The sequence below is a fragment of the Astatotilapia calliptera genome, chromosome 4 (genome assembly GCF_900246225.1).
Source record: "Astatotilapia calliptera chromosome 4, fAstCal1.2, whole genome shotgun sequence".
Taxonomy (NCBI): Eukaryota; Metazoa; Chordata; class Actinopteri; order Cichliformes; family Cichlidae; genus Astatotilapia; species Astatotilapia calliptera.
The window spans coordinates 28,026,171-28,040,531 of record NC_039305.1 but is presented as its reverse complement, the minus strand read 5'-3'; the positions used below and the strand labels follow the sequence as shown (position 1 = coordinate 28,040,531).

Sequence of the window (14,361 nt, the reverse complement as noted above, 5' to 3'; positions counted from 1 at the left end):
AGAGTCTCGGCTAAAGAAACCAGCAGTTGGAATGGGATTCATCTTGAATATTACAAAGTAGCAGGCACATTTAAAACACACGGGCAAGCACACATAACAGCAACATGGGGTTTAAAGCCACAAAAGACCCAGCTGTCACACTCCTCTCAGCACACTGCCTTTGGTATTTATAGATCAGCACAATCGCGCTGAATTTGTTCCATGAAAGAGCTCACTGAACGAAAAACATTTAAATATTTCAATAAGGCCAGTTTGAAGACAATCATAATTCAGTTTTAGCATAGAATAAAACTATCTGTCCGTCCGTCCGTCCGTCCATCCATCCATCCATCCATCCATCCATCCATCTCTTTTCTTTCGCTCAACCTACCTATCTCTTCAGCTGCACATGTTTTGCGTTTACTTTATGTTATATTGAATTTGTCGCATTCTGAGTAAGAATAAAGGAGGGTCAGAATTTAAGGTATGAGCCCAGATTAGAGCACATTTTGCAACCAGTGCCTGCGCACAGATGCAGTTCCTTTTATTCTAATAATCTCATTCAAAGAGCCACGCAGATTTCAATATGCTTCATTTTTGGAGATTTTGATATTTTAACCAATTATAGATTGTGGTCTAAGACAAACTCTTTCTAACTAATGTTCAGTTGTCTTAAACAGACAAATAAACAAAAAACAAACAAACAATTTTTCTTCTTCTAAATTGAGACTTTCAGTAGAGAACAGCTTTCAGTAGAGATAGAAAGAACAAAACAACATGAAACATTTCCTCTTCGTTTTTCTCTCCTTAAAATATGTTAAACACCAAGCACGTATGTGCAATATGTAAAGACGAGCCCCCCTGATTCACAGTAAAACCATTTCCACTGTGTTTAACATAGAACATCTGCCAGCACGTAGTCATACAACTGATTCAAAATGGGAACGAAATCGCCAATCGAGTCATATCCACAACACAAAAAGAAACCAACGTACACTGAATATGTCTGTGCTGCAGAATACGCTTTAATAGATTTTCTCTTGAGGTCATTTCATTGCGAGTCTCACTATATTCTCAATTTGTCTCTCAAAGTATTAAATTCAAACATAACATAACTAAACGTATCATTAATTAAATCATGTGAAAGCTTTAGTTCTTCGCCTCGCACAGTGGCGAGGCTGGTTTTTCTAGGTGTGCTTATTAATTATTTACTACCAGCTTATGCCATCTTTGTCTTGGTAGTATTCCAACAGGATTTTTTTTTCTAAATTTAAAATGTGTATTCGTTAGATACATGCTATAATAACAGCACTTGCTTGGTATGACTTAAGACCGTCAAATAATAAATAAACAAATATCTGTTCTCTGTTATGCTTATTATGTGTGTTATTATACCCATAACTGGAAAATTCAGAAATATATCTTGAATGTTCCGAATGAAAAGCCGGCAAATGAAATCATTCTAAAGTAACTCTGATTTAGACCATATTTGTCTTTATGGTTTTCATGTTTCATGAGATAAGCTAATGTGCAGTGGTGTGTGTGTGTGTGTGTGTGTGTGTGTGTGTGTGTGTGTGTGTGTGTGTGTGTGTGTGTGTGTGTGTGTGTGTGTGTGTGTTTGCACCCGCATCAGTGAAACTTCCAAGATGGATACAACGCGCCGGTCACTCAGGGGACAAGTAGAGTTAAAAGGTCACGAGGACATTGTCCACTTTGTCTGCGTGAAGTGTGTGTCTATGTGTAACGTGTCTGGCTGCAGGGCTCGAGGAGAGGTCAACTTTCTCTGCCTCGCTCTGGTCATCATTTAGTTTGAGCCCGCCATCAGCAGCTCACTCTCCTCGTCGCTTTCCTTCCAGATCGTCGCGTGCGCCTGTTTGGCCGCAGCCTCGCGTTTAACACCAGTAAGAGGCTAAAAGGCTCAAGCGTGTTAAAGTTGTCCTCTAAATCATAAAATAAACCAATCTCAAATCCAGTAATGTTGAGTTTGACTAACCTTTACTGCGCGTTAATTAATGTTAGAATAAATGAAAATTCATTTCATGCCCCAAGACACACACAAACACACCCTATCCCCGTTATAAAAATAACCTTTCTCCATAAATTCCTTTACATTTTATTAAACATTTGTCATAGGTAGTATATGTGATTACTTGACAATAACACATAACCAAAACATGTAAAAATCGATAAAATATACACTTTCCTGAATGTTTTAGGTAGTTTGGCGAATATCATCAGTAGGTTAACAACCGCAACCCCACCCAAAGCTTCAACAGGTTTCCCGATATTGAAAAATTCCCCTCAACCGTAGTTACATTATTTTCACCATACAAGGTGTTTTTCCCTTGCTTATTTCTGTACAGTTTAAATATGAACACCATAAGACATACATACCTCCAATAGTTTTTCCTCCCTTCGTGTATATGCAGAGCATACTTGCACGTGTACTTAAAGGTATTAAAGGCTACACACATTTACAAATAATAAGAAACAAAATCGGGAAGGAAACAGCCGGAAGTCAAGTTCTAAAGCCCCCAAAACAAGTTGTAAACCCTAAAACAAGTGCCTTACATGATGTCTTTGAAAGAATAAAAAATAAAATGAAATAAATTAAATATGCATAGCCATAAAAAAGTACAGTAAAAAAATCGGTAGGCGGAATGCAGCAATAAATTGTGTTTCAAAACTACTCGTGGCCTTGTGTTGGTGGCCTTTAAAAAAAGTGTTCATTCATCTATTGTATTCTTTAATTTAACGCCATGTTCCTTTCCCCTCCCAGGTTTTATCGTATCTGTCCCTTTCCACAGTTACATAACCCTTGCTATAGAGTGTTTTACAAATTATTACCAAATATAAGACCACTCAAGTACAGCCTAAAGAAAGAGTTGATGTAAGAGGGATAAAAATAAATCCCCCCATTCCGTTGTTTCACCACTGCTCAGGTGAGGAAAAGAAAGAAAGAAAGAAAAACAACAGAGAGAGAGAGAAAAAAATGCGGGGGGTGCTCTTGAAAAACTTGGAGGCATGAGATTAATCAGCATGTCTTCTCTTTTATTCTGCCCTTCCTTTTACGTGTCTTACATTAGTTTATTTTTGGTCCTGTTTTACTCAGTCCGTTTCTCCTCTTCATCTGCACCGTTCGCCGTAGAGGAAGAAGAAGAGGATGTAGAAGAGGAGTTGATCAGCTTGTTCTCCTTCTTCCACTTCATCCTCCGGTTCTGGAACCATATTTTAATCTGTCGCTCCGTGAGGCACAGCGCGTGCGCAATCTCGATCCGACGTCGCCGCGTGAGGTACCGGTTGAAGTGAAACTCCTTCTCCAGCTCGAGCGTCTGGTAGCGGGTGTACGTCTGCCGACCGCGTCTCCCGGGGCTACTGAAGGTCCCTGAGAAGCAAGAGACAGATACATTTGAACCAAGATAACAACACTGAGGCGTTAACTATTCTGTTAAGAAAACGTTACCAGAAAAGTTCATCACATGCATATTCTATTCTATTCTATTCTATTCTATTCTATTCTATTCTATTCTATTCTACAAGTTTCCACAACAGTGCCTGTTTAGTATTATCAAGGCTATTTGCCCCCGCTTAAATTAAGAATTAGTAATGTTCACATTAAAGAACAATGCAGACGATGGCTGCCATCTAACAATGTGCGCCATTCCTTAAGGACACTGTTTTAATGTGAATTTAACATTGTTTTACTAAAATGTTTACTTACTCTGACTGCGAAGCCGCGGATTATTTTTGGCTTTGTGAAAAGTGAAAACTTGGATTTCTTATTTTGTTTAATAAAAACAATAACAATCATTCTACAGGAAAGTTGAACTTCATGGTTTATGAAACACGGAGAATAACTATGTTATATAATGTTGCTGATGGTAAGTAGCAGTAAATTCAGAAAATAAATTCCCATTGTGGTGTGTATACACCGATCTTCACTAATAAGGCAATTAAGGCAACTTCAGTTTGTGTATTGATTTGAAAGTAAGAGCATGGATTGCATGCCACAAGCTATTCATATCTAAATCCAAATGACCATAAATAACTCTCCCCTCTCTCTGGCTACTATTTGCACCTTTAACTGTCATTTATAACGCGCTCTTTGTTTTCCTTCATATATATTTATTTGCGGCGAAGTATGTTACCACCTCATCTGTCATAACTCGGAGTGTCCTGCAGGGCTTTACAAAACACTAGCTCTGCATCATCTGCTATTACTCATTCTACCCTCAACAGGCCGTTTTTCTCTCTTAAGGATGGTTTGCAGCACAGGACAGTGTTTAACACTTTAGGTTAAATCATGCAAGAGTGCAAAAGCACAAACTTTTAGGAGAGCCGACTAAATGAAACTATTTCACATTATTTCCGCCACGGTTTGCCTCACTTTCACTTTAAACTTTAGGCTATATCTATATACGATTTGAATCAACAGTGAATAACACTGTCTACGCTGCGGAGGCTCAATAAACGATAAGATAGAAAAGGTCAAAACCAATAATAGCAACAGGAAATGTGATATATCTTTATCAGCACAGAAAAGAAACGTTAGCAAAAACAAAACAGTATTTATCGCATCCTATTGGTCATGGCTCAAAGCAGAGTATGTCTGAGAGGAAAAGCGTTTTCAAAAATAAAAGAGATGAACTATTCAGACACATTTGAATAAACGAATGACTAATAGAGTGTGGATATTTAGACTTATCTCTGTATTTCCTCTATATCTACATCATAAATTTTTTTTATCTGCTCCTTGTTTTCCCCCACACTTTGCTTTACTTGGTAGCATCGTCACGGGTCACACAGGCTACAGTAAAAGGACCCGCAATGCAAACAAACCCGTTTTATGACGGACAATAAAATACAGCGCACATGACGGACTGACAGGTCAACAAACGGGGATCATAAAGCAGCTTCTGTGGCAGGAGGAGGGGAAAAGGAAAGGAAATCTAACAGAGGCTGACAGAGGAAACAAATGTCATTTCTATGACTGGGATCATAAAATATGCAAGAAAGAGAGGAAGAGGAAGAAGAAGACACTCACCGTTGCAGGCGTTCATCCGCTGCATCCATGGATAAATGGGCACTGACGCCGACTGTTTGTCTTCCATCGTTTCTCCGAAAAGCCCCTTTGCACTGAGCCCTACGCACTCTGTTTTACGCTGCACGCCGTCCTGACTGAGCGCGAGCTGATGCTCCTCCAGAGCGCACGGGTGTTCCTTATCCCTGTAGAAAGTCGTGGCTGCAGCTGCGGCCGCCGCTGCCGCCGCTGCCGTGGCGTAGTCGCAGGCACCGGTTCCGGTCGCGCCCCCAACACCGACCCCCGCCGCTGCTGCTGTCGCCCGGTGTCCGGTATATGCTCCATTGGCCGCCTGCTGGTAGTAGGTGGATGCCGGGTACGGTTTGTCCTGGTGTGCGCCGGGTCCGCCGGTGCTGTATGCCACAGCTGCGGTAACGGCTGCTGCCCCCGGGTAGTGCCTAAGCGGGTGGTCGGCGGCGTATCCCGATGAGTAGAGAGGTATCTGACCCAAAAACGACTCTGCTGCCGCCGCCTGCCCGCTTCCACCCGTTCCCGGTAGCGTCACCGGGAAAGAGGAGTTGACAAAATAGGAATTCATCAGGAGAAAGAAGAAAAAGAGGAGAAGCCGGAAAAGAGGAGAAGAGGAGAGGGGAGGACAGGAGGGGACGAAACAAACACAATAACAACGTTCACTCGATGAAGAAGGAGAAGGAGGAGGAGTAGGCAGAGGCTAACGGCTAGCAGCTAACGGTTCTCCCTCCCGTCCTGCTTCCTCTGCCTTCCCCTGCCTGCACTTTATGATTTGTTGTGTTTTATAGCCGACAGTCCGACGGGCTGCCGCTATCACTTAGTGTATCGCAGATTGGGAGGAGGGGGGGGGGGGTTGTATTAGGTGGGCTGAGTGCCAGTGTGGGACGGAGGGGCGTGTGGAGGGTGGGGGGCAACAGAGAGAACCTCTCCGTGTGTGTATGCGATCGGAGAACACGGGACGGGGCGAGAAGGGGTATCGGGTGGGGGGTTGGAGGGCAGACACCAGCTGACCTCGAACTGACCAATGGGACGCGTCTGTGCCTGGCATTCGTTCGCTGTTTTCCTTTCGTAGGAGAGGAAGAAGAAGAGGAAGAGGAGGAGGTCTGGGAACTACCGAATACACCCCCACCACCACACACAAACACGCTCTCTTCCTTTCTTTCCTTTTTAATTCGTATCTAATCTCTCTTTCTAATCTTCCTTCTGTTCCCGGTGACATTGCACAATCACACCGGAATCCTCGACGCGTTAAATTGATTCTTTTCTCTCCCCGTGTGTCTTCCTCCGTCTGTTGTTGGACCCATAAAAACCAGCAGTTCTCACACGTATGCGCGTTTTCCCCTTGGGGTTGGGAGAGAAGGCAACCGAATAATAAAATATGTTTCCCGGCGCTTTGGAGATAATACCGACCGCATTAAAATGAATTTGTGGAGCGTAAATCACAGCCGGGAACGTGCGCGCGTCTTGTGTGTGGTGCAGTGTGTGTGATGCTAGTATTAGATTCAGCCTACTATATAATATGGGCCATGTAATTGGAGTGTTGTATATTTGCAATTGGTATATCTGGTGATTGGGTAGTTTATGTCCCCTCTTCGGCCAGTGTGTGTGTCCTACTCCTATCGCAGGCTGCTATTTTCTAAAGCAGAAGACTAATTTAGTAATTTGGAAGGGATTTTCGGCACATAATCTGATAGTTAGAAATGTAGAAAAATATATATATATATATATATCCATATATATCCATATATATATATATCCACACATACATATGCTGCTATAAGAGTACCATAAGACTATTCAGTCAGAAAAATGTAACTCCTATACTGTGCCAGAGGGTGCTGGGTCTGATCAATGTGTGCAGTGATTTATTATTTTCCTTTTTTCTTCTCCGGTGACACTGATTAGCCTGAAATGTAAAACAAAAAAAGAAAATAAGTATTTTTTCTTTCTGCTTTTTTTCTTAGCGTCATCTTGACACTCATTAGACCCACGCGCCTGAAGCTCTTTCAATATATATATGGCCACGTCCATGTTTATATTGAACCGAAATATATTGCATTGTTTAAAAAAAACAATTAGAATGAAGTCTTCGAATAAAAAAACGCCGTTATTATAGATTTGTTAGTTTTACCACTAACAAAAAAAACATACTGCATTACTACTGTAAAATTATATTATATTTTTTTCTCAGTTTTACACTATATGGAACGATAATTATAAATGTAGAACGATAATTATAAATGTAAAAGAAAAAAACATAGCTAATGGGTACACTAGTGTCACAAATTATTATTATCATCCCTTAGAATAATAAAAACTAAATTTACACAGACACATTTTGCACTCTTTTCGCAAAGAAACATTAGAACCTCCCTTTCCTTCTTCAAAATTAGAGAGGAGAATAAATAGGGTCGAGCTGGGTGGAGGGTGGGGGTATTTCGGCGTGCTTTTCATTCGCGGTCACAAACGGAATATGTGTCGCTGAGGTCGTAAAATAACCGCAGTCATAAATAAGTCGCCCCCCCTCTCGGTGTCTTTCTGTGCTTCCTCTACAGGCTCTGACTTGTCTGAATGGCCAAACTGTAGACAGTTTGACTACCGATAGAGACAAAGCCTATTTTTACTTTTACTTCACCTCCCCACTTCATCAGTTCCCCCATCTCTTCGTTTTAAAGTAATACTGTTCGTCGTAGGAGGACAAATATGAAATTTAATCCCCGAGCCGCGCGTTCTATGCAGGATTACACAAACTGATGGAGAATCTGTCTTCTGAACTTTTATTTTGACCTCTCGCTCTCTCTCTCTCTCGCTCTCTCTTGTTGGCAGGACGCTCCGTTTCCTCTCCACTTTGTGGGAACGGGAAGCAACAGCATTGTGTTGGAGCTGACTGTGGTGTAATCATTAATGAGCACTAACAGTCGGGACAGGACAGGCATGGCCTACAGCCTGGGACACACACAAGACGGTAATACTATTATTATATATACAGCCTATTTGCATTAGCACGGTATTAACGTGATTGTGGCTTTGGTATTATATCTGTGGTAGGCCTATACCAGCACCAGCCCACAGAGTAAATATGAAGAAAGAACTTTGAAAAATACAAATAATAATAATGATAATACTAATAATAATATAAAGGCAGAATCATAGCTTTTCCTGATTCGAGGTACAGCTCTGCTTAAGCTAAGAATATTGTCAAGCCAATTGAAGTGTTGGTATAGTAACATACCGAAAGTTTTGTTACGAAGCATCTATGTATTTTATATGACAATTTTTGCAGAGATTAGCAGTTTATTTAAAGTATAGATTAATGTAACATTTAAGAATAACTTCAGAGGAGATCTCACGAACTTGTAGTTTGGTTCTAATGCTGGAAAAGCAACATGAAATATCATCATCTTATCATCTTATATCATGTGACTGCATGGAAATATTCATAGGCAACACTGCATGATGACATTGTCCTCCATGTTGCAAGTGGACATATATTTATGTGTCATTGCAGATGCAATTGCAGTTGGGAGAAGCGAGTGGCAGACGACACGAAAGAGCAGAGCAAAGAAAAAAACGACCTAAACTTTGGAAACATTTTGCTATTTGAGAACCGGATGGTTGGTCCCTGTGCGAGTGTGTGTCAGGGAGAGGAGTGGGGTGGACATAAAGGAATAGCAGAAGGACATAGTCTGCTTTAAAGCTAGTAAAGAAGTCACATTTTATGTCACGTGACCTTATGCTTTGTTGCGTTTTACTGCCTGATATTTCCTTGTGTTGACGGGGATATTGAAGTCTACCAAACTTTAACTTGCCGTCCACCAGTATTGAAAAAAAGGGAACGGGGCTGTGTACCGACGCTGCTGAGAGCATTACCATGACATTGGGTGTGCTAGACCTTTGTGCCGAAATTCAACGAATTATTTATTTGAGTAACTACAATACAAAATGGGAGACTTAAAAGACCACAAATAACATAAGCTACCTCGGATGGCCTGTTAGCTGCTTTAACCACCCCAAAATCAGTAGGCTAACAGCCTTCCAGTCATTAGCTATATAGTTATTAAGTTTTTACCACTGGTCCAACACTAATAACAGGGTAATGACAAGAAGCGAAATCTGTTTTAAGTATATGAATCATAATGACACAAATAAATAGAAACTGTAGAGAGATGGAATGGTCTAGATTATATCAGAAAACAAAGAAAGAAAAAAGTTAATATTCTGGGACATTCTCCCACGTTAAAAATTGGTTGGATGACGATTACAAATCCCATCTTTTTTCTAAACGGATATGCGTTTTAAGCCTGCTGTATTCCTGCACAGTAAATTTAATGGTGCAGCTTCAGAGTAAACAGCCGAGAGGCGCTGAAGGAACTCCAGGAATCCGGGAAACTTCAGAGATTATCGACAATTAAAGCTGAAAGAGTCAGGCGGCTGCTTTATGGCTTTATGGGTCCCTTTCACCTTTTGCGTGTGTGTGTGTGTGTGTGTGTGTGTGTGTGTGTGTGTGTGTGTGTGTGTGTGTGTGTGTGTGTGTGTGTGTGTGTGTGTGTGTGTGTGTGTAAGGGGGGTATGTGCGAAGGAGAAAGAGAGAACTCAGGACTTTTATGGTTTTATGACTTTTTATGACTCCTTGTAAAGTCCGAGGAATGGCTACGAACTGAAAAACAGGCCCGCAGCAAAACAGCAGATGAACAAATGTGCTGTTCTCCGCACAAGTAACGAGCACTGTGCAGCTCACCTGTGGTTTATTTCAGCCGTGGCAGTGAAAGGATCGATAGCATTTCACGGGTTAAATAATTAACCGTCTATGAAATTAAAAATTCACTGCTTATCCTACTAAATTACTCTTATGTGTCATTTTAGTACGAGTTATTTACAAAAAGGAGTTCAAAACTCTGCGCGCATCAGACTGGTCCTTGTCTGGCAGAGCAGACATTTTAAGTAGGTGGTCTGTTATAATGTCATTAATTTAGATATTTCATGGGTTTTACTCATGTCAGGAAAAACGGGGACATTTTTTGATATAAGTAGAATACTTTCGCTCTTAGGATCGTATAGAAGATTGCAGAAGTTGTGATGCTTGGAGATAAAAAGTTCATGTGTTCAGAGTTTAGATACATGGAGCTTCTATTGCTAATTCTCTTGCTCGGTGTGTGTGTGTGTGTGTGTGCGTGCGCGCGCGCGCGAGAGAGAGAAAGAGACCTCTTCTGCTGCACCAGTTAATGACAAACTCCAAAAAACTGCCTGACTAGTACTTTCTCTTGTTTAATATATTAATCGTTTCCAGGCAGCGCCAGTCGACTCGCCGCGTCCTTCAGGGTACTGTGAGCACGCGCTCCAGGTCAGTTCACTGGACTATTACCGGTGGACGCCAGCCCTCAGCCACAAAAGGCCTCGGGACCAGTTAAAGTTTAACGGGTGGGTGAATGCAGCATCAGAAAGAGCCGCATATTTTTCGGCTAAATAAGAAGACTCGAGCTTGATTATTCAAACTGTGTTGTTCGACATTATTTGGTCAGACGAATAATAATAATAATAATAATAATAATAATAATAATAATAATAATAATAATAATAATAATAATAATAATAATTATCTGGTACTATCATCCTGGCAATCGTTATTCTAACTGCACAGAAAATCCTGTCGAGGTATTTATCCGCTGCGCAGACCACAAATAGGTGAAGCGAAAACAAATGTTGTATCTGATCTCAATACTCTGAAATTGAATACTCAATTTAAAGTGAGACTATGCTAAAGTCATAAATTAAACAGAACGCCATAGTTTTCCCTCCATGAGGGTCTTTCAGATGATTACACACACGTTCACAACTGGAAACATATATCTGAGTGGGGCTGCACAACAGATTTACAGATAAGCGCAAGTGATAAAACCACAAAGCAAGGACGAATTAATATGCTTACACACACACGAACACGGTGAAGCCCATGCACTCACATTCCCTGCTTGCCGCTCTATTCCGAAACAGCCCTCCTGACCAATCAGCATAAATTTTGCATCCAGAATTACTTTTCCTTGAGCACATCCAGTGCTCGTGCGCACGCGCAAACACGCACACACACAAGCACAGCATTCTTCTGGGATTTTGTACACACACGGTTTTCTCCACGTTTCATTCAGCAGTGTAACAGCACCCAGCCTAACCTTGGCAACAAAGCAGGACGGAGAGAAACACCCGTTTCTCTACCTCAGTGCTACAAGTCGACCTTTCCAACCCTACATCAAAGACAAAAAAAATCTTCAGCATACACTCTTGTGAAAGCACACAAAAGCTTTTTGTGCCACTCGCTGGGGTTGACCTGGTATTATTTTTCCAGAGGTAATACATAAGTAAAATTGCGGGCATGGTTTTTGTAAATCGCACTGACACTGACCCAGGGATGTATAACTTGTGTTTCCGAGTCTTGAGAAAGAAGAACCTGTGTATGTGTCTATGTGCTCTTTGGTATTGTTGTTAACGGAACACTAGATGGCACCAGAGTGTCTTGTTAAGTGCGGACTCTGGGCTGCTCTGAAGCTTCATTGTAAGGACTGCCGTCGAACACAAACAGCCTCCGGATTGTGTCTGTCTATAACCGTTGCTCCCAGAGCTGTGGGATCACAGCTTTACAGGAAAACAGACTATTGGCTTCAACTTATCTACCAAAACAGAGAACACAAGACAGAAAGACACACATTGCTCGTACCTTATATACCACTCTCTAAATGTTACTGTCTTCATTTAGTATTATATAACAATTATATTTGTGTTAAATTATCCATTTTAGTTCCAGAATTTCAAGACATACATTAACATCTGTATATGATCCAAATTGTTTGACGGTTAAATATAACTACATCTGTAGTATGTGAAAAATGTATAACTAAAGATGACACTTCTAAATATGGTAAATAAGACCGTAAACATCTCTCGAGTCCGTGATTATTAATGCACACACATACATAAACACACACGCATACTGCTGTTCTAAACCTAGTCAATGATTATAATAATAAAAATAATACTACACTGCTGACAATAATGAGTGTCAATAGCTGATTTGAGATTCTGCGTGGTCTTTCTCTGTTCAATAACCTCAATACTATATTGATATCTGCGACAAAAATATAAATATTTTAGCATACGTGTTTGTTAAAACCCATAAGTATGCTCAATGCATTTCAGTAAAGTCATGTTTTTAAAGCAAATGTTTCACGGTACCTGGGACCAAAAAGAAATTCAATTTCAAATTTAATTAAATTTTATCTATACAACGCCAACTCACAACAGTCTCATAAAGGCGCTTTATATTGTAAGATAGGCCCTACAATAGAAATGCCTTCTAATCGCAAACAGATTTAAAAAAAATATACATAATTTATTATACATTTTATTTCTCTGTTCTATGTTTGCGTTTGTTTTACTTATCACGTTCAGCATACCCCGTAACTTAACGAATGCACGATTGATTTATGTTCCGTTTACCACTACAGACGGAATAAAGAATTGGAAAAGTGCCGCAGATCTGTAGCCACGACTTAGTGTGATCGTGGCTTTAGAAAGTCCGGCACGGCGTATTGCATGTGGCTCACAATATATCCCTAAAACGAGGCAGTGACTTTATCTTAAAGAACTGGTGTTTATTGACAATACTGAATTTCTCACAAAGCAAGACTGTTGATTCTAGGATATATGTTCATCATGCTACAGCTTACTATTAGGCATATCCTTGTGTCTACTGTGTGTTTTAAACCATCCTGCATAAGAATGATTGTGTTAGCTGTTCATCTACAAAGCGGAATTGGAAACGACTCGAAATGTGGTTTAACTGTAAAAATACATGTGCATACATTTCTATGAGTGGTTTGTGAATAATTTGACAACAACCAAATAAATAACTATAAGGTAAAATACAAGTTGTTAAAGTGTATATTTGTCCAGCGAAAATTTCCACAGCCGTTTGCAGACCTGCAATGTTCTTAGATAATCAGTCAGACCCTGTTTTGTATGAGGAGGAATATCAAGGAGCACATATGAGCGTTAGTAAATAACATGTTACAATAAGAAAAACCACATAAGCTTTAAACATTGGGTGATGATGATTTGTCAGACAAGGGTAAAAATAAAGATAAAATCTTCTTTGTGTGTGTGTGTGTGTGTGTGTGTGTGTGTGTGTGCGCGCGCGCTCTGAGACGAAAAGTCTGGCTATTTGATATTAGAGACGGCAACAAATTGGAGACCAAGGAGATGACACCTACAGGTGTGTTTGTGACTGTGGGGTTGTGATTGCAGGGAAAGAAAAAAAACGTCTGCTCCAGGGAGGAAATGAGAAGGGAACCAAAGTCATAAAAGTGAGACAGACAAACATGCCTTGCTTGTAAACTATCTCTCTCTCTCTCTCTCTCTCTCTCTCTCTCTCACACACACACACACACACTCGCGCTGTCAATCTAATGAAAAAAAAATCGAAACAGAAAAACCTACACGCTGGAAGTAAAACACTGACAAAAACCCCAGAAGCTCATCTTCAATTCACCTGCAGCCAGATGCAAACCCCCAAAATAGAAAACTGTTGCTTTTATCTTTAAAAGTCATAGTAAATGAGGGACTTCAAATTCTGCCAAAGCCATCAGATCAAAGCCAGTCTTTTTCATTTGCACATTTGCCTCCTTCCTGCAAACACAATGCGCAGCTTTTGGAGGAAAAGCTGGAAGCTAATCTTTCAGTTCTCAAACAGCCGAGTTTCGAGCAATAGATGGCTCCTCGACAGCTAATACCACTATTTAAACTAAGCAATATATCTGTATAGATCCAGCTAGGAAACCGTTTATTCTGAAATGGCGGAGCAACGCTTCGTTTAGAAAAAACAAACAAAACAAAACAAAAAACAAATGAATCAACTAGATGCTGCAGAATTGAGAAAAGCTGCGCTGACTCATTTTCTCTGCTCCTTTAACAATGCGCATCATGCAGGGTTGCGTTAAACGTGCGTGGACGCCTCTTACCGTTTGTTGATAATCCGTCACGAGCCCACACACCTGCCGGTCACTTCCTTGCGTTCGAACAAGTCAGGCAGTCTGGAATGGCACGAGACAGCCCTGCACTGGGTGGTAATTAGGTGGATGTAATGTTGAGGAAGTGCAGGAACTGGGGATGGGGGACTGCTGTCACCCAGGCGTCAAACCACCACCGTAGTCTTCATCATCCTTGCAGTGACAAGTGACAAATCAAATGTCAAATTGAAATTAAAAATGTAAATCATGAGGGCATCTCCGGGATGCTTTCTCCGGGTTGGGTCCCACTGCTCGCCCCTTCTTTGTCTCATCACA

The 14,361-nt window shown here is 40.8% G+C and overlaps 1 protein-coding gene and 1 long non-coding RNA gene across 3 annotated transcripts; one reads left to right on the top strand and one right to left on the bottom strand.

Annotated features, from left to right (window-relative positions):
• Positions 1-2,076: 2,076 nt before the first annotated feature.
• Positions 2,077-5,648, bottom strand: LOC113021320 (homeobox protein Hox-B6a-like). The gene is made up of 2 exons (XM_026165929.1): positions 5,024-5,648; positions 2,077-3,364 (listed from the first exon to the last, which is right to left on the bottom strand). The coding sequence occupies exons 1-2, from the start codon at positions 5,595-5,597 to the stop codon at positions 3,084-3,086; spliced, it is 855 nt and encodes a 284-aa protein (XP_026021714.1). The 5' UTR covers positions 5,598-5,648; the 3' UTR covers positions 2,077-3,083.
• Positions 5,649-5,672: 24 nt separating this feature from the next.
• LOC113021325 (uncharacterized) lies at positions 5,673-8,758 on the top strand. 2 transcript variants are annotated; one of them, XR_003272281.1, is made up of 3 exons: positions 5,673-6,130; positions 7,856-7,994; positions 8,538-8,758. It is a non-coding gene; the product is annotated as an uncharacterized LOC113021325 (long non-coding RNA). The 2 variants fall into 2 exon arrangements; XR_003272280.1 differs by lacking the exon at positions 5,673-6,130 and having other exon boundaries at positions 7,364-7,994.
• Positions 8,759-14,361: the final 5,603 nt, after the last annotated feature.